An 18,886-nucleotide genomic window follows, 5' to 3' on the forward strand; every position below is an offset into this window, starting at 1 on the left:
CTCCAATTCCAAACATAGCCATGATTCACAACCTCTCAGCCAAGGCTCAACATATTTTAACATCCTCTCATAAATCATCTACCAGAAAGTTATATCTTGGCAAATGGAAGAGATTTTCTATATGGGCATCTCAGAATGATATTGATCAGTACCTGGCTTCAATGTCATCCATTCTGGAGTTTCTGACTAAACATTTCAATGAGGGGGCCGCTGCAGCTACCATTAGAGTTCAGTTAGCAGCAATCTCAAACTTTCATCTTGGTGTACAAGGTTCCAGTATCATGTCACATTGACTCTCTAAAGCCTTTCTCAAGGGTACTATTCACTTGAGACCACCCATCAAAACTCCAGCCATGCCATGGAATCTAAATTATGTCCTTTCCCGAATTATATTACCTCCTTTCGAACCAGTCTCATCGTGTGATTTGAAATATCTCTCATGGAAGACCATATTTTTAATAGCTATTAGTTCTGCTCAGAGGATTTCTGAGTTACAGGCCTTGTCCTTCAAACCTCCTTATCTGATTTTCCATAATGACAGAGTCATCCATCTTCCATCCCCCAAATCCATCATTTTTACCCAAAGTTTGTTCAGAGACAAATCTCAACCAATCTATTGAATTGCCTGTTTTCTTCCCTAAATACACAAATAAGATGGAACACATGCTGCACAAACTTGATGTTCATAGGCAACTCCGATTTTATTTGGACAGGACCAAACAATTCAGAAAAACAGAACAGTTCTTTGTCTCCTTTTCAGAATCAAAAAAAGGTGACAAAAGTCACCTTGTCAAGATGGTTATCAGATTGTATTTCTTTCACTTACAGTTCACTGACTGCTCTATTACAACAAAAAATAAAGGCCCACTCCACTAGAGCTGTAGCTACCTCGTCAGCCTTCTCTGCTAAGTTACCATTAGATACTATTTGTGCAGCAGCTACCTGGTCAAGGCCTCATACCTTCATTACTCATTACAAAGTAGACAAGGCCTCCAGGGACAGGGCTTCCTTTGGTTCCACTGTTCTGAAGAACATTCTGCCGTGAGCCACCAGAGATAGATGTGCTTGGGACGCTACCCATCAGTAAGAATGAACGGCGAGATAGAACAACTTCACATAAAGAAGTTATGTACTCACCATTACGTTCCATGTGAGTTGTTCTTCTCGCCTTCACTCTTATGTCCCACCCTCCATCCCCCATCCAGTCTACTTAATGTCTGAGACTTCTTTTATTTATGGTGCGTTGTCTCTTTTCCAGTTCTTAGGGTGGCATATTAATAGTCATAGGTAGCCAGTTGTCAGCAAACAAGATCTGAGGGAAGATCAAGGTGCATCATGGGATAGGGAGTTGGCCTCGAGCCGGTTGAAGACCTTGAGCTTTTGCAGATGGCCAAGTCAGAGCTGAGGATCGACCCTGAATGCATCAGTAAGAATGAAGGCGAGATGAACAACTCACATGGAATGTTATGGTGAGTACATAACTTCTGATCTGAAGTAGGATATTCATTTGTCTGCAACCTGTGGGTTATGGATCCATCCGAACCGCATAGTTTTCCAGCTATGGATCCAAGCTCTCAGCTCCTCCCTCACCCATAATGCCCTGCTCTACCCTCATGACCTCAGATCTTGTTTTGGTAACTAGATGTGGATACATAGCTCTCAGCTAAGTAGACTATTTTCTTGTTCAAAAATAGAGAATTTTTTCTTTATTTAACAATTTTTGTGTGAAAGTTGTAGGTTTCCTATTATTATTGACTGTTTTTAGTTTAATTTAATTTTCAATAGTAATTTTTATTCCTCCCTCGCTGGGTGTGTGTGAGGCCTGTGTCTTTTTATTTTTTAAGTTACTTTCTGTAACTTCAGGTTAAATTTAGAGACTATGGCTGAACAGCCTAAGTCCATATTTTCAGTGTGGCCATAAGCTCACCGCTGATGGCCACACGTCTTGGGGTTGAACACCTCACATCTGGTTGTTCCATTTGTGCAGGGTTCAACCCCAGGGCACTGAGGGAGCGGAGGTCCGCTGGTCTTGGCGGGTCTTTACCGCCCGCCCACCTCCGCTCCTTCGGGACTCCTGCGGCTGCAGTTGTTCCTCCTGTGGCACCCCTCCTGCTCCTGGGACTCAAACTCCCAGGACAGGAGAGGGATGGAGACCTCTGTTTCTCCTCCTTCGGCTCCGTCCCTGTGTGCTTCTCACCGGGTCCTGAGGAGGAGGCTATCGAGGAGGCATTCCAGGCAGATCTACCCATAGGATGCTGATCTGGACCGGATGATGAGAAGGTTCATCCAGGCCCAGATGCAGATGGGAAGTCTCTTGCCTCCCGGGGAGCTCAACACCCTCCGACCCGCTACCCGGGTTCGAGCAACTGGAGCCGAGCAGCGGGGAGGTCGCGGATCCGATCTCGGAGCCTGCGATCCGGGGATCAGTGCTCACTGTCCCTTCGGATCCGATCCACTCTTCGATCATCCTTTGGTCGAGGTCGGCGATGTAGTGGAGAGGGCTCTGTTGAGGGTCTCCGGACCCCGGCACTTGCTTCTGCCCGCCCTCTGCACTGGGCCAGGCTTCCACCATCCGGCCCCTGGGACAGCCCGCTTGTGCCCCAAGTTGCTGACTCCTCTGACAGCCCCCAGAGGAGGCTCAAAGGAGGCACATTGACTCCCTGAGTCTCTCACTGAAGACACGGACTTGGAGGAAGGGGAAGGCTCCCAGACATCATGGAATGGTCTGCCAAGTCTTCCTCGTGGTGGACCTTATTACCACCAGGGCGTGGAAGGAACCGACACCGTGGAGCCAATTCCCAAAAGACCTGATAAAATCCTCAGCCCCGACAGGACCCATTGCCTGTAGATGCCATGTTGATGGCGGTGGCCACAAAGAGGGAACTGGCTCAGGAGAGTCCTCAGTCCACCCACCGAGCAAGGAGTCTCGATGATGGACCGCTGGATGCAGCGAGACCTTATTAAGGAGTACGCTGCATCTCTGAGTCCATTTCGGAGGAGGACAGAGCTCTGCACTCCACCAAAATGGCCACTCTTAGGTCAGTCACAATACTTCTCCCATGCTACGGAGGAGAGCTGCGGGACAGGACTGGTCACTAGACGCCAGGCCTGGCTCCGCCACCGATTTTTCTGACTTTGATGGTTCTGCTCTGTTTGGCAAGACCGCTCGCGAGACGCTGACCCAGAGCGAGAAGGACGGAAGACGCTGTCTGCACCCCAGAGGCCCTATTCTAGGAACCAAAAGGGTCAGAAGAAGATGTGGTTCCGAAGTCGCAGCAGTCCCAGCCTGCTCCGGACAACCAGTCCTTCCGTGGCAGAGGAGGACAGGGAGTAGAGGCAGAGGGGCTCCCAGAAACTTCGGGTCCAGGGAACCTTTCTCTGAACGAGCAACCCTGAGGGTTGCCCGACTGCTCTACTCTGGAGGCAGTCGGGGGGGCACCTAGCGGCATGGGAGTCCATAACATCGGACCGCTGGGTTCTCCAAATCATATCCAGGGATATCGCATTCCTTTCCTTCACCTTCCAAAGATGAAGTCCCTCCCAGACGACCCGGTCAAAGGGAGGCGCAGAAATTGGCCATCTGCTAGAGAAAGAGCCATCCAGCCCGTTCCCCAGACCAGATCGGATCAGGGTTCTACTCCAGGTTCTTTTAGTGCCAAAAGACGGGGAACTAAGACCAATCCTAGACCTCTCTCTTGAACCTGGCAGTCCCCAAAGAAAAATTCCGAATGGTCACTCTACAATCTATTCTCCCCCTTCTGGGAGAAGGCCACTGGATGTGCTCGATAGATCTCAAGGACTACCACATCCTAATGGACAGACGCCCAGGAGGTTTCTCCGCGCTGGGAGCCAGTCACTACCAGTTCCGGGTCCTTCCCTTTGGTCTCACCACAGCCCCCAGGGTGTTTACCAAAGTACTAGCAGTGGTAGCGGCCCACCTGAGGCTTCAGGGGGTGCAGGTCTTTCCCTACCTGGACGACTGGCTCCTTACCCCAACAAGGCATCTACTTCTCAGACTCCTTTCTCCATCTTGCTCCATTTCTGGGCATCACAATAAATACAAACAAGTCCAACCTGGCACCCACTCAGCTCTTAGATTTCATAGGGGCCAGACTAGACACAAGGAGTTTACGAGCCTTCCTCACTGCGGACAGAGTTCTAAATCTGCAGCTCCAGGTGCGGCCATTCTCCATTCATGTTCTGTTCCAGCGGAGTTGGTCCTGAGGGCTCTAGGGTCCATGGCTTCGATAGCACTTCTTCCTCTTGCCAGGCTCAATATGCATTCTACAATGGACGCTCTTAGTACAGTGGTCATACCTTGTTCTCCCCATGCATCATCCCATAGCGATCAGCAAGGCTTGCAAGCGGTCCCTCTTGTGGTGGCTCCACTCCCTGGATCTCCACGAGGGTCGCCCATTTTGTGCTTCTCCTCTCGCCACGGTGACCACGGACGCCTCCGCCTCGGGTGGGGGCACTCGGACAGTCCAAGGCACGTGGAACGATTCAGAGACCTTACTGCATATCAATGTTCTAGAGATGAGAGCAGTGCTCTTAGCGTTGCTAGCACTTCAGGACTTTCTTCCCTTGGGAACAATTGCGATTCAATCGGACAATATGTCTGTTGTCTGGTACATCAACAAGCAAACAAGATCTTACCCTCTTTGTCGAGAGGCCATGAGAGTTTGGGAATGGGCAATCTCCACCAATCGCTTTCTCTTAGCAACGCACATTCCGGGTCGGTCCAACATCCTAGCGGACAAGCTCAGTCGCACCATTCTGACCCCTTACGAGTGGTCTCTCAATTGTCAAGTAGCGGAACGCCTTCATGCGATCTTTTTGCTTCTCCCTCAAACACCAAGTGCGACAGTTTTTTCGCTCTAATACCTCCTCCCGGAGGTACCCCAAGAGACGCTCTGGTGCATGCTTGGCCACCCGGTCTTCTGTATGCCTATCCACCCTTGCCTCTGATGCTGCAAGTTCTTCAGAAAGCCTCTCGGGTGGGTTGCAGAATGATTCTCATTGCTCCATTCTGGCCTCGACAGATCTGGTTTCCCTTCCTAAGGTCTCACTCGGTGAATCCTCCTTGGATTCTAGATCCCATTCCGGATCTGATATCCCATCCATCCTGCATTCCTCCTCCGAACCTGGACAACCTGAAGCTGACCGCTTGGCTGCTCCAGTTCCACTCTTGATAAGGACTCGGTATTTCTTCACCGGTAAAGGCTATTTTGGTGGCGGCTCATAAACCATCCACTAGAAAGGTTTACAAGCAAATGGAAACGCTTTCTGTGTGGGCGGAGCGGCAAGGCCTAGATCCCTTCACGGTTCCTCTCCTGTAGTGCTTGATTTTCTAACCTCTCTTTAATGATGGTGCCAGCAGTTCCACAGTCAAAGTTCAACTGGCGGCAATTTCTCACTATCACATTGGTCAAGAGTCTAATCCTCTTATGTCAGCCAAATTGTGCAAAACATTTCTTAAAGGTACTTTCCTTCTCAGGCCCCTATAAAGCAAGCAGTTCCTCCTTGGGACCTTTCTTTGGTCCTACAGGCCTTGACCGCTCCCCTTCGAGCCCGCTACAGTGGATCTCAAATTCTTGTCTTACAAGACAGCCTTTTTGGTAGCCATTACTTCAGCCAAGAGAGTTTCTGAACTTCAAGCTTTATTAGCTAAACCTCCTTATTTGGTTTTATCCGTGTCTCCCTCAGGACCAACCCGTCCTTCCTTCCTAAAATCGCTTCTGAAGCAAACATCAATCAATCCATTAACCTCCCTGTTTTCTTCCCTAAGTATGAAAACAAAGGTGAATATAGGCTACACTCACTAGATGTTCACAGGCAACTAAGATTTTATCTTAGCAGGACAGCTGGTCATAGGCAATCCGACCAGCTGTTTATTTCCTTTGCAAAATTCAATTTGGGCAAGCCAATTTCTAAAGTTTCTCTGTCCCGCTGGATTTCACAGTGCATTTTATTGGCTTATCAAGCGCCAGGAAGGCCGGAGGGTGTTCATGCCCATTCAACCCGGTCAGTATCTACCTCGGCAGCCTTCAAGGCTAGGATTCCTCTAGATGATATTTGTGCAGCAGCCACGTGGGCTTCATCTCATACATTTATTTCTCACTATAAGTTGGATCTTGCATCTAGGGGTAGAGCATCCTTTGCTCGGAATATCCTTCCATGATGGCCCCAAGATTCAGGTAGCTGGGGACTCTGTCCCACAGGTTGCAGACAAATGAATATCCTACTTCAGATTTAGAAGTTATGTACTCACCATAACGTTCCATCTGAGTAGGTGTATTCATTTGTCTGCAACCATCCCGCCTCCTATCCCCTGGCCTTTCAGTTTCCTGCATATTCCTTGTTACCCTTTTCAGGGTATTGTTGCTTTGGCAAACTCGATCTGAGGTCATGAGGGTAGAGCAGGGCATTATGGGTGAGGGGAGGAGCTGAGAGCTTGGATCCATAGCTGGAAAACTATGCCGGTTCGGATCCGATATCGGATCCATAACCCACAGGTTGCAGACAAATGAATACACCTACTCAGATGGAACGTTATGGTGAGTACATAACTTCTAATTTTTCTTGGTTGCTGCAGCTTTCCTGCTTTAAAGGTTGCTTTTGCACATTTATCAAGACCAAATGACATTCTTATATCATCTGAAAAAGTTTTGTCTACTTGCAGCTGTGCCTTCAGCTCCTTGTCTGATGAACTATACAGTTTTAAATCATCTACAAAGAGAAGATGAGAAGCTTTTATGCTTTGTTTCTTTCTGTGAGCCAAATTATAGCCGTAACCTAATATGTTAAGCAGATAGCTTAATGGGTTAAGGGCAAGGCAAAAGAGCAGTAGTGACAGAGAGTAACCCTGAAATATTCCCCTTTGAATTTTTATCCCTGAAATAATAATTTGCCCTTTATCATGGCTTAACTGCAAAGTGGTTTGCCAATGTTTCATGGTCACTGCGATGTCATTTATCAGTGTAGGGTGTATCTTATAAATTTTTAAGCATTCTTTTATCCATGAATGTGGGATAATGTCAAATGCTTTTTTATAGTCTATCCATGCCATACTTAGATTCTTCCCCTTTTTCCAGTTCTCCGCTATGACTTTATTTAACAACAAATGACCTTTTGTTCCATATGACTTTCTTTTATTACCCTTTTGTTCTATTGCCATAATTGAGTTTTCTTCTATATGACTATAAACTCTGTCCTCATCAGTTTCAGTGTATAGTTTATACGTCATTGGAAGGCAAGTTATTGGCCTTTAGTATTTAGGGTAGCTTGCAGGTTCACTCCTAAGTAGGAGCATTGTTTTTCCTGTTGTTAGCCAGGCTAGTGTCTCTTCAGGGTGTGCATATACATAGTTCTTACTCATGGATAAATCTTCTCGCAAAGATGTTAATACTTTTAGCCAAAAGTTAAGTACTGCATCTGGGCCTGGGGTTTTTCAATTAGAGGCTTTTCTTAACTTTGTTTTAATCTGGCCAATACTTTATCCCATTTCATATCCTGTACATTTGAACTTATTCTTTCTTTTACTTCTTCTATCCATTTAACATCTTCATAGATATTTCTCTGAAATGTATGCATTTCTTCTTTTTTTGGTGGTCTTTCAATTCTTTTTATCTTGTTTCCCCAATTCTCTTTAAAACCTTTTTGGGTCATCAATAAATTGCTTAGTATGTACTTTTCATTTATATTCATCTATGCATCTTCTAAGTTTTTCTGCCTGTGTTGATATTTTTAGTTTATTATTTGTGATAGTGCATGATAAATCATGATTTGTTAAAATACTGCTCATTGCTTTTATCACATCTATCTTTCTGAGTATTTTTGTTGATATGTTCCCTCTTCTATACTCTTCTAACAGTGATACTTCTTGTCTTAATTGCTTTATAGTTTTCTCTATTCGATACTTCCTTGATGGCATTCGATTTCTCCCCATCCTTTCCCTTACTACCGTGTTCTTGTGTGAGGATTTTATCTGTTATTTGCTTGGCTGCACAGTAATTTATCCTATTTACTTCTGTTATATCGCATGAATCTTTATTGACAATCTTAACTACTGTGTTCATTTGTTTTATCAAACTTCTGACTTTTTGAGTTTTATTGACCTTCTGCAGTGTATTTCTTTCATTGATCTTAAAATATGTCTATCCATCTCTATTAAATTAAGCAACTCTTCTCTTAGATCATTTTCTTCTAAACTAAAGGCACATTCTTTGCTCTCCATTTCCTGCGGGCATTCTATAGAAAGTTCCAGAGCATCTTCCTGTGCCACATTCTCTTCAGTTTTGCCCTGTGCCATCTTTTGCTCTTTCATGTGGGAACTCACTGGCCTATCACTCTACAACATTGACTGTATCAAAATTGCCACAGCTTCCTGTTCTTTACCTTGCTGTATAGTTCCAACTTAACATTAGTACTTGTTTCCTGTGGGAGGCTCCAAAGTATCTTCATATGTCAACTGATTAGATGCTTCCAGCGCCAATGGTTTCTCAATTTGGGTGTCCATTGCTCTATCCCATTGTGATGTTATCTGAGTTAAAATTTCTACACTAAATCCTTCACTTTGCAGGTAATCCATAACCTCAGTTTCTATTTCTTTAACTTCTCCATTATTAATCCTCTTTTCTGCTTTTCCCTCTTTGTTTTCTTATTTTATGTATTGTAAAAGTTTCCATTCCTGGATGCCTTTGCCTGTATTTCTTTTCAAATATCTTTGGTGCTGCTCTTTTTGCATTGATTAGTTTTGCTTTCTCCTTTGCATAAATATATTGCACCATAGTAAATCTGTTTTTCTTTCCCATGTCCATATGTCTTCTTCAGATGTCTCCTGATCCTCTTGTTTCTCCTTACTTTGGGGACTTATTCCATCATGCTGTGATATAACCTGTGTTAGACTTTCTACATTGAATCCTTCACTTTGCAATTATTCCATAACTTCATCTTCTATTTTTTTTTAACTTCTACTTCAGTAATCTTCTGTTCTACATTCCCTCTTTGTGATCTTAGTTTTTTTTATTGTGAAATGTTCTATATCTGGATACCTTTGCCTGTATTTCTCTTTGAATATCAGGTCCCATTCACGTTGTCGAACTTTTACAAGTTTGAACGTCATATGGTCAAAACCATATGTTCGAACTTGTAAAACTTTGAATGTTTCAATGGAGATTTCCATAAGGGAAGCTTTCCCTTTCCTGCAATGTAGTGCGATCTTGGAGTTGGTGTATTTAAGTAGCGGAGGGGTGGGGGGCACAGGGGTGCTTGCCCTCCTGCTTACAACCACCAGGTAAGTTTTTTTTTTTTTAATTATGTTTTTGAACTTTTAAAGTTTGAACATATGGTGTCAACCATATGGTGTTCGAAGTTTTAAAGGTTCGACAACATGATATAGACCCTTGAATATTATTTGGGGCTGCTTTTTTATGTTGATTAATTTGGCTTTCTCCTTTGCATAAGAATTGCACCATATCAGATCTTTCTTTCTTTCCTATGTCCATATTTCTTTTTTATACCCCTCAAATGTCTCTAAATGTTGTTATTTAAATTTTCACACTTCCTCAGTCACTTCTGTTTCCAAGTGGCACAAGGTTTCTTGGTCTGTATAGTGTTTTGTTGAATATGTTATATTAATGAACACATTTTTTTATTTGAAGCTTCTGACAGTTTTTCTTGTGGAAGTATGTGTCTTTCTTTTAATTTCTCTCTTAATCTTTTCATATATCTTTTGTCTAGAAATTCTAGCCTTCTTGCATAATAGTAACAATACATAATTTCTTTCTTATCCTCAGTGGTCCACTCTATCATCTATATGGCTCTTTTTTAGCCTATAAGTTTTTGTGATTTTTGTGGACTGCTACTTCCTTCTACAACAGGGGGGAGGGGCATCCTCCCCCTTGGCCTGGGCTAGCCCCATTATATGAATATTTCTGTGTCTTGAGGATTCTACACTGTCATTTTTTCCAGTCCTAGTACCACTGCACCCACCAGGATTGGGCACTTTTTATCCTGGGTCTTGTGCACCCAGCTATCTTCTAGATTTTCTAACCTACTTCTGTTCATGATATATGCTATATAAAATACAATCTATATATCAGCGTCATCTTGGTGAGATTTTGTGAAAAACAGGGTCCACCTCGTGAAAGTACTTACCAAGACTTGAAGATGAATTCACTTCCAGCAATACTTCTTTCCTTTTGCTGATTTTATCATCTCTCCTTTCAGACCCCAATCATCTCTTGATTCGGATCCCTCCATGAGGGCTACCCATTGTTATCATAGCTGGGGACTCTGTCCCATTTATTGAGTAAATGACAGCATCAGCTATAAAAGTTATGTACTTCTCATAACTATGCATCTGTGTTGTTCATTTTCATTCTTCCTCAACTTCCCACCCTCCTCCCTTCCTTTACCTTTGGGAATGATGTGATAGAAATATTGGAATCACTGTTCCTGTTTTAGTCCCTATTCTATTCTGTTCCTCTTTCTTCTGTAAGAACCTTTTACGTACTGAGCAGCAAAATCGATCTGAGGTAATACAGGAGTTAGGGGTATTATGGGTAAGAGAAGGATCTCAAGAGTCGGATCCAAGAGTCTGTAAGAAATGTGGCCAAGCCAGAAATCGAGGTCAGATTCGAAACCCATTCATCCTATTCATTGAGGAAGAATAAAAATTAACAGCACAGATGCATAGTTATGGTGAGTACATAACTTTTATTTATGCTGCTTTCAAATCTTTCCATTTGATTTAAGAGCATATATTTAATTTTTGCCACTATCTGGGCAAGTGAATTTCACTTGGTGTTGTGACTATGTGTTCTGTTTACTACACAGTGCAGATTGTAGAACAAGGCTTAGTACAACTTAAACTGTTTCTGCTATATTTTATGTAGTTTAGCCTTATTTGTTGTATGGGAACATGATTTATATTTTCTATTATTGCTGTCCTTATTAACTCCTTATTAGTGTCAGTGTATTATTCTGACTTGATGGATCCTGAAGCGGCTACCCTCCCTTCAAATCCAGTTGCACCTAAAAAGAAAAGACTCAACAAAATAATGCCCCAGCCTATGGTTTGTGAAGCTGTTGCCTTAAGCCTGTCTGATGACCACTTACTTTTTTTCCCCGTTAACCCCTGTTGTGAGCCTGTAACCCTCTATGGTACAAGGGTCAGACACATCCTCCAGGGCTGTTCCAGTGTTTGGTTCAGGTATGGGAGAATCAAACTATTAATGTGCAGCAGAGATCCAGGGTTAGAGACCCTTTGGCAGACATTTTGCACAGATATTTTTTCTTGTAGTAGAGTTCATAGTAAGAAATAGAAACTTCACCACATGACAGACAATCAGGTTATTACCATGTATAACTCTGGTGTGGCTTTTTTAGCTAAGAGTGTTTTACAGTCAAACAATCTTCTAATGCAGCAGATTTTGATTGGGACTCTGATACAGACATTAGTGAACAATCTGAGTCCATCAAATCTGATTCTTCAAAAGCTGAACAGGTTCAAAAACCCAAGCAAGTGTTCAGCTTTCCACAGATGCTAGCTAGGTTTAGAGATGTATTTGACTGGATGCAATCTGATACTATGCCAGAGAATGGTAGAGTTTACAATCTTATTGAGGATGAGATTCCAAATGTTTTGGCTATTCCTGTTCTGTTACTGGCCTTAGAAGATATCTATAAAACTTCAGGTAAACCACTTTGGCTAGTTAATTAGTTCCTAAAAGGCTATCAGGAAATAGAAGTTGTACTCTGATCTTCCAGCTCTCTTTGCTGTTTTGTCAGTTGACCCAGCTGCAATTTATCCAGCTGCCAAATCTAGCAAGAGAGCCTAACCCTAGAGTGCTGGATAACATTGGCAAGTGGTTAGAATCTCAGGGAAAAAAGTTGGCTCAGTCTAGTAATTTAGTCTTTAGAATTTTAAATTATCAGGGCTCATGTGGAAATGTATTTTGTAATGTGTTTACAGTTTAGATAACTGCTCTATCTTTGTCTGCTGAATAGAGGTTTTATAAGACTGAGATTGTGTCTAATGTGACTCAGGTTTCTAAACATTCTTTGAGGAGTGCCATGGAAGATGTAGACACTGTTTCTAGAAATGCATCTGCTTCTGTTGTATTGAGAAAATTTGCTTGGTTATATAGCCAGAACTTTTTGTAGGATTTAAAAAAAATGTGATTTTGAATGCTCCTTTAAGTTCTGAATTTGTATTTGGTTCTGCTGCTACCCAGATTCTCAAACAAAGGGTTGACAGAGGTAAACTGATGCTTGGGGTATCTAGAATGTTTCATATTCCCAGGTTCTGTTTTAACAAGACATCCAACTTCAAAGAGTAGAGCAAACAAAAATCCCAGTTTAACAAGAGGCAGATTACCAAGATGAAATAGCAGCAGGATAATATCTCTAAACCAAATGAAAGTTTTTCCCCCAAAAAAGATCTTTCTCCTGTTGAAAAATGGCTATGCCACACCCAAGTTTTATCAGTCTCGCTGGACTTGTCAGATTTTGCATGCAAAATGGTATACAGGGAGTTCAAGTGAAAGACTAATGGGGTCCTCGGTACACTACAAAGCACATAAGCATCAAAGAAATGTTAACAGTGATTCAGCCCTTAAAAGTTCTTCACCATTTATAGTCCCAAGTCTCCTTTTATTGCTCACAGTCAGCACTACAGTAATGTGGCACCTGAACAAACAAGGGGTTACAAGGTCATACCCTCTTTGCTAATTGGCAGTGATGGCTTGCTAGCTAGCATTATAGCATTCTCTGACACCTCAGGCCTCATACATCCCATCAGATCAAAACATAGTGGCAGACAGACAAAGCAGCCTGACCCTCACAAGTGGAAACTTGGGACAGAGATGTGCCTGGATTTGGTTCAGATGTGGGGGATACTTCTAATACATCTTTTCGCCTCCTTTCAAAACAGATGGTTAAAAAATTTCTGTTTGAGACATCCTTGTATCCATGCTTGGAGAACAGAAATATTCTCTTTCCCTTGGATGGAAATGTTCCTTTATGCATTTCCACCTTTTCCACTAATACCCAAGGTACTTCTGAAGATGCAGAAAGAATTACAAAGAAGATCACTGTGGTGACCCACTTTTGGCCCGGGCAAAATTGGTTCTTTAATTGGCTAAGGGCAATTACCACAAGCTTCCTAACACTCTTAATCTGCTCCCACAGTGTCGGGGTGACTGGTGTACCCCAGCTTAGAGCAATTACTACTGACAGCCTGGACAATTTATCTTGATACCTTTTAGGCACTTGTTCCATGAGGTTGAGCAGCAGGTATTGCAGGAGGCAAGAAACACTGCAAATTGAAAATCTTATGTTTGCAAGTGGAAGAGGTTTTCTAGGTGGTGCCTAATTGATATCAAAGAGCCAAGTACGGTGTCTGCCCCCCTGGTTCTGAAATATTTATGTGAGCTACTCAATAATGGCTTATCTTATGTATCTATTAAGATGCATCTTATGGCTGTCTCAACTTGTCTACTCATGGATCCACTTCTTTCTTCTGTTTCTGTGGTCAAACCATTTATGAAAGGAGTGTTGCACTTGAGACCCTCTTGAAAGCAAATTCCTCCTACTCCTTTGGATATCAACTTTGTGCTTGAAAAATTGATTTTACCTCCTTTTGAAACTGCCTTTCAGAGTGATTTGAGGTTCATCACTTGGAAAATGGTTTTGCTTATTGATCTGACATCTGGAAGATGAGTGATAACAAAAATCATGGTGGGAAAAAAACAATCCCATATTAAAGGTATTAAAAGATTTTGTCTGGATGTGTTCAGTCACTAGTCACCTCACTTGATTACTTTATCTGGAAGGCGAGTTTTAGAGCTGCAAGATCTCATGGTGGGCCAACTTTATTTGATTATCCAGAAGGACAGCGTTGTTTATACAGTAATCCTTCTTTCATGCCAAAAGACTTTTCTGAATTTGCCCCAAATCAAGCCATCAGAACCTAAAAACAAGGGAAAGAAGGCATCTCATATACCATTTTGATAGCACTAATCCTTCAGAAAAGCTGAACAGCTGTTTATTTCCTATTCTGGGTCTAAGAAGGGTCAATCTGTCTCTAAGTAAATGATTGCTCACTGGTTGTCCTCTGCTGTTGTTTTTTGTTATTACTACCATGGTAAATCTAGAAGCATTCTAGAGGCAGCAGCATGGTCCTCTGTTCATACCTTTACAAAGCACTACAAACTGGATTTTTTCTCAAATTCCAGAGCAGATGACTGTTCTCCAAGGTCTCCCGAATCCTTATCCTTCCTCCTTCTAGGTAGGATAAGCTTTGGGAAACTATCAGTATGGCACAGAGTCATTGAGGACAATGAACATAGTACAGTTGCATAAGACTTACCTGTAACAGTAGATGTTTGAAATTCACAATGCCTCAGTGGCAGCACCCACTCACCATTCCCCTTATTTTGTATATAGGTTAGTGGTTTCCAACCATATTGTGTTGTTGGTTGGCTTTAGTTATCTGTATTCCTGTTTTATGGCTGCATATTGATAGTTTTCAGATAATTATTGCCTCTACTTAGCACTAAAAGCCTGAATAACCAAGTTTCTATGATAGGTGATTAGGCTTCCCCTGATGAGAGGGGCTTAACCAGGGGATTCTGAGCTGTAGAAAGCGGCCAGTATAGGTGTTAGTGCAGGCACATAATACATATTACACTGTGGCAGTGTGAAATTGAAATATCTACTGTTACAGGTAAGTAGGACTTGTACAACTGTAGTTGCTCATGATAGAAACTCAGACAAATCTAGTTTCTGGGTGCATACTGCACTTTGCTTTTAAAGGACAGAATATACTGTTTCTATAAAACTGTATTTTGTTGAATTTTATTTTAGCTGTGAAAAAATGACAGAGCATTCATCAACTCCAGCGCAAGACTGGGATTATCTAGATGCATTTGTAAGATCTAGGCAGCAAACACAGTCGGACTACTATGAAAAAGGTAGCAAGCAGCAAATGTATAAAGTGTAAATGCCTGAATATTTTGTATATGTTAACTAGTAGCTACGGCTGGTGGAATTCATCAATTAAGCTCAGAGTCTTCTCTTTCTTGGCATCTGTTTATGTGTATGTGCAGACTTGCAAGTTTTTCTTCAGACCATCAGGTGCACCTATTCATTTATTTATTTAAATTTGTTAACCAGAGTGGTCTGAATAGACAGAAAAGCCCCTTTTCGGCACAGGCCTGTGGATAAAATCTCCACAAAATAATGATCTGATGTCAATTTTCATTCATTCATTCCTCAACAACCAGGTTCAGATCTGACTCTCAGATCCAACTTGGCTGCTTTTTACAGCGAGTGGATACTGGAAACTCTCAAGCTTCTCCCTTACCCATAATGCTGTAGTCCCCTACCATACCTCAGATCTCATGTGCCACCTTTGTGAGTAGCCGTGGTCACTGTTAGCTCTCGAGCTTTAGTGTTTTCTGGTTGGATAAGTAAAGAGTTTCTGTGGGATTCAGAACAGGCTATACAGTGATTTTTCACCATGTTCGTATCATGGCGTGATGCACACATGGCCGCAGGAAAATTTAAAATCAGTAAGCACCGTGTAAGAGGTGATCACCCCTATGGAAACAATTAAACACAGTGGCATGCTAATCTGCTGCATAAGCAGCTGAAATACTGGAAACATGGTGGAGCAATTCAACAGGTTAGAAACCAACCATGTAGACCCTGTGCTGGTGTTCCTTCTGTATTCTGAAACATTTGGGATACAGCCATGGAAAGGAGTCTACACGGATAGACCAAAATGTAAAATATGAGAGATTTGTACAGAATTGACCCTAATATGTGACAGCAGGCTGGATGCAACAAAAAGAGAGCAATAAAAGCAACATAAATATTTTATTTGTGCCAGAACAGAAATGCAGCTTTGCTCCCCCACCACCAAATGAACAATACATATTGTAAGTAATGCAGACCGTACGTCTCAATCTCTTAGGGCAAGACCCATAAATAATTGGGTGAAAAGGCCCCAAAATAGGGTTGCTTTTTAAATATTGCTCTTACAAACTTAGCAAGTTGATAGAATAACAGGTTTTGTATTAGCATGTATTTTCTGAAGGGTATGAAATCTGAAACTCAAATATCTGTCATTATTTTCTGTCATCAGTCTTTAATGACTTGGCAGTGTTTAGCCAGAAAAATCACATTTTTATAAAAAAATGGACCAAAATATGAAACAAAAACCTGGACATTTTGTGAAAATCTGTACAGTTGAGATGTATGATGCAGGCAGCTAAATATGTAAGTGTGTGGTAATCAAAATAAATATAAAAAACAATAAACAGACTATTCATAGTTAAATATCTGCATTTGCAATATGTAGCTGATGAAATGCAGTCATATCCATCTAAAAAGCAGTACTCCTCTGTGCAGATATATCCCAAAGTAATATCCTCCCTTTTGTGTTTAACATTCGGCTCCTTTTCAGTTTCCCTAGCTACATGGTTGTCAACGGTGTAGATTCAGGGCTGTCAGCATGGTGAGGATGCAAATGAGGTCTGAACTCATTAGAATTGCTAAATCCAAAAAAAATTGGATCTGTGTATGGATATAAACATAGTGCAGGCAATCCCTCAGTTTTTGTGTTTATGGCATGGCAACTGTGAATGCTTACACCAGGTGGGTGCTTAAGGTTAGACTTTCCAAGTTTTACATGTGGGTCTGTCAAAGTTGGAAATGCAAGCAAGCAGTGCACAATTCACAGGTTCTGCTTCATTAACATCCAACCTCCTCTTCATTTGTTGGCAAATTGTGTTTTCTCTGTCAGGCTTTTAGTGTTATTTAGTATAAAAGAAAAGAAACAAATATCAAAAGGGAGAAAGAGTTGAAATGAGGAAAAGCAATCTATGACATACACAGTAGAAAATGTTAGTACCCATGATATATGTTTACATAGGTCTGGATTTCAACTCTCACTCTAATGCTCCTTCAGAAAACAGGATGGGTGCCTTATCCCTCTTTGCTAGACAAACAGCTTTGCAGCAAAGAACAGAAGTAATTCATCACACAACCAAATGCAACAGAATGTATGCCGATATCAAACCATAAACTGTTATTTTCACATTTATTATTATATATGGATGTAGTGCACTTAGTGATCACACAACCTGTTATGATTACTGCTAGCAAATATACAACTGTCTTACCTTTCTGTGTTTCCTGGTCATTCATCAGTAATCTGACCAGTACTCTAAGACATACAGTCTGTAAACCATGGTATATCATTGGCCTTAAAATGTGTGAGGATATTAACTGGCAATAATGTGATGTGCATTTGCCAACAACTGAAGGGCAGGCTGGATGGCACAAAGAAGTACAGACTGCACTTTTGGGGGGTGGCAAAGGTGAGTTACTGTTATGGCACAAGGGTACAACTGCTCTGTTTGTGAGAAACAAAGCTGAGTTACTATTATGGCACATACAAGTATAGACTGTTCTTTTGGGGCAAGCAAAGGTGAGTTACTGTTATGGCATATACAAGGGTACAACTGTTCTGTTGAAGGGGGTAATGAAGCTGAGTTACTGTTATGGCATATACAAGTATAGACTGTTCTTTTGGGGTGAGCAAAGATGAGTTACTGTTATGGCATAAACAAGCATAGACTGTTCATTTGGGGGGAACAAATGTGAGTTAATTTTATGGCACAAACAAGGATATGTTGCTCTTATTACTCTCCTTATTTTGCATTCTGCCTGTTGTTTGATCTTGTGAGGTTTGTGAAGTCAGAAACTGCAGTGTGTATCATTACTTTCTAATTTCTCTCATCAATGATTTTCTAGTACAAATGTATGTAACTAAACTAAAGTCATGCAGTGATCATCAGTACTTTTGAGAGGTATGACTGTGTGAATCGTTGATGCCTGATGCCTAATACTTACTAATGGACACATATATGTCAAATAAGTCTCTGCTGTCACATGTTACGGTAATGTTTGTACAAATCTCCCACTTTTTACTTGCCTACTGTAACAAATGATGAAATACAAGGATATGCCATAATATAATTAAACAATACACTCCAGGTTCAGTACTTACTTTTTAAATGCAGCAGTTACCACAGTGTTAGTCCAGGGCTGATTCTGTCTGATGCAAGTAGTAAACAGCCAATACATGGGGAGGTAAAGGTTGTGTGAATTACCTGGCATCAATGTTACTATATGTATGTGAGTAGGAGGAAGGTTTTAGGCCCCTAGGTGGTGAGTGAGTGTGCTATGTGTTGTCTCTTAGCCAATGCAAGGGCATACTGAGCATGCCTATGTCTGCCTACACCCACAGCAGCTGGTTGTTCTCCCTCTGCCTTTGGTGACCTTGGCATTGGTGGTGGATGTGTGCAACTTCCCCATGCTGATTCTGCTGCAGCTGTTTCCTCAGGATTATGTTGTGTAGCATGGCACATACTGTGAAGATTTCTGTACACCTCCATGGATTGTACTGTAGGGCTCCCGCAGATGTATCTAGGCACTGGAACTGTGACTTCAGCAGCCCAAACACATGCTCTGTGACATTTCTGGTTTGTGAATATGCCTCATTATGGCATTCGTCTGTGAGTGTGTATGTGCATTTCTGATTATGTCATCAGCCATGGTTCCAGTGCTTAGCCTGCATCCTCCAGTAGACGACTCTGTGAGATATTCCCCCTAGCAATCATCTGGTACAGTTGGGAGGTTTGCCAGATATGTGAGTGGTGGTAACTGACAGGGTTGCCAGCACACGCATTCAAGATGATTCCTTTAGCATTACACACAACTTGGCAGTTGATAGAGTGTTAACCCTTTCTCTTAATGTACACCCTACCATGTTCCTCAGGTAATGCCTTAATTTCTATGTGAGTGCAATCTA

The 18,886-nt window shown here is 42.0% G+C and overlaps 1 protein-coding gene across 1 annotated transcript in view; it reads left to right on the forward strand.

The window, feature by feature from the left end:
* Positions 1–18,886, forward strand: part of LOC122814215 (probable ATP-dependent DNA helicase HFM1) — an 880,891-nt gene that overhangs the window by 450,181 nt on the left and 411,824 nt on the right. Inside the window, exon 5 of the mRNA XM_044086816.1 lies at positions 14,872–14,978. Within this exon, the coding sequence (XP_043942751.1) occupies positions 14,872–14,978 (107 nt within the window). The remainder of the gene's footprint in view (positions 1–14,871; positions 14,979–18,886) is intronic.

Source organism: Protopterus annectens, chromosome 10.part0, assembly GCF_019279795.1.
Source record: "Protopterus annectens isolate FY-2018-M chromosome 10.part0, PAN1.0, whole genome shotgun sequence".
NCBI lineage: Eukaryota > Metazoa > Chordata > Ceratodontiformes > Protopteridae > Protopterus > Protopterus annectens.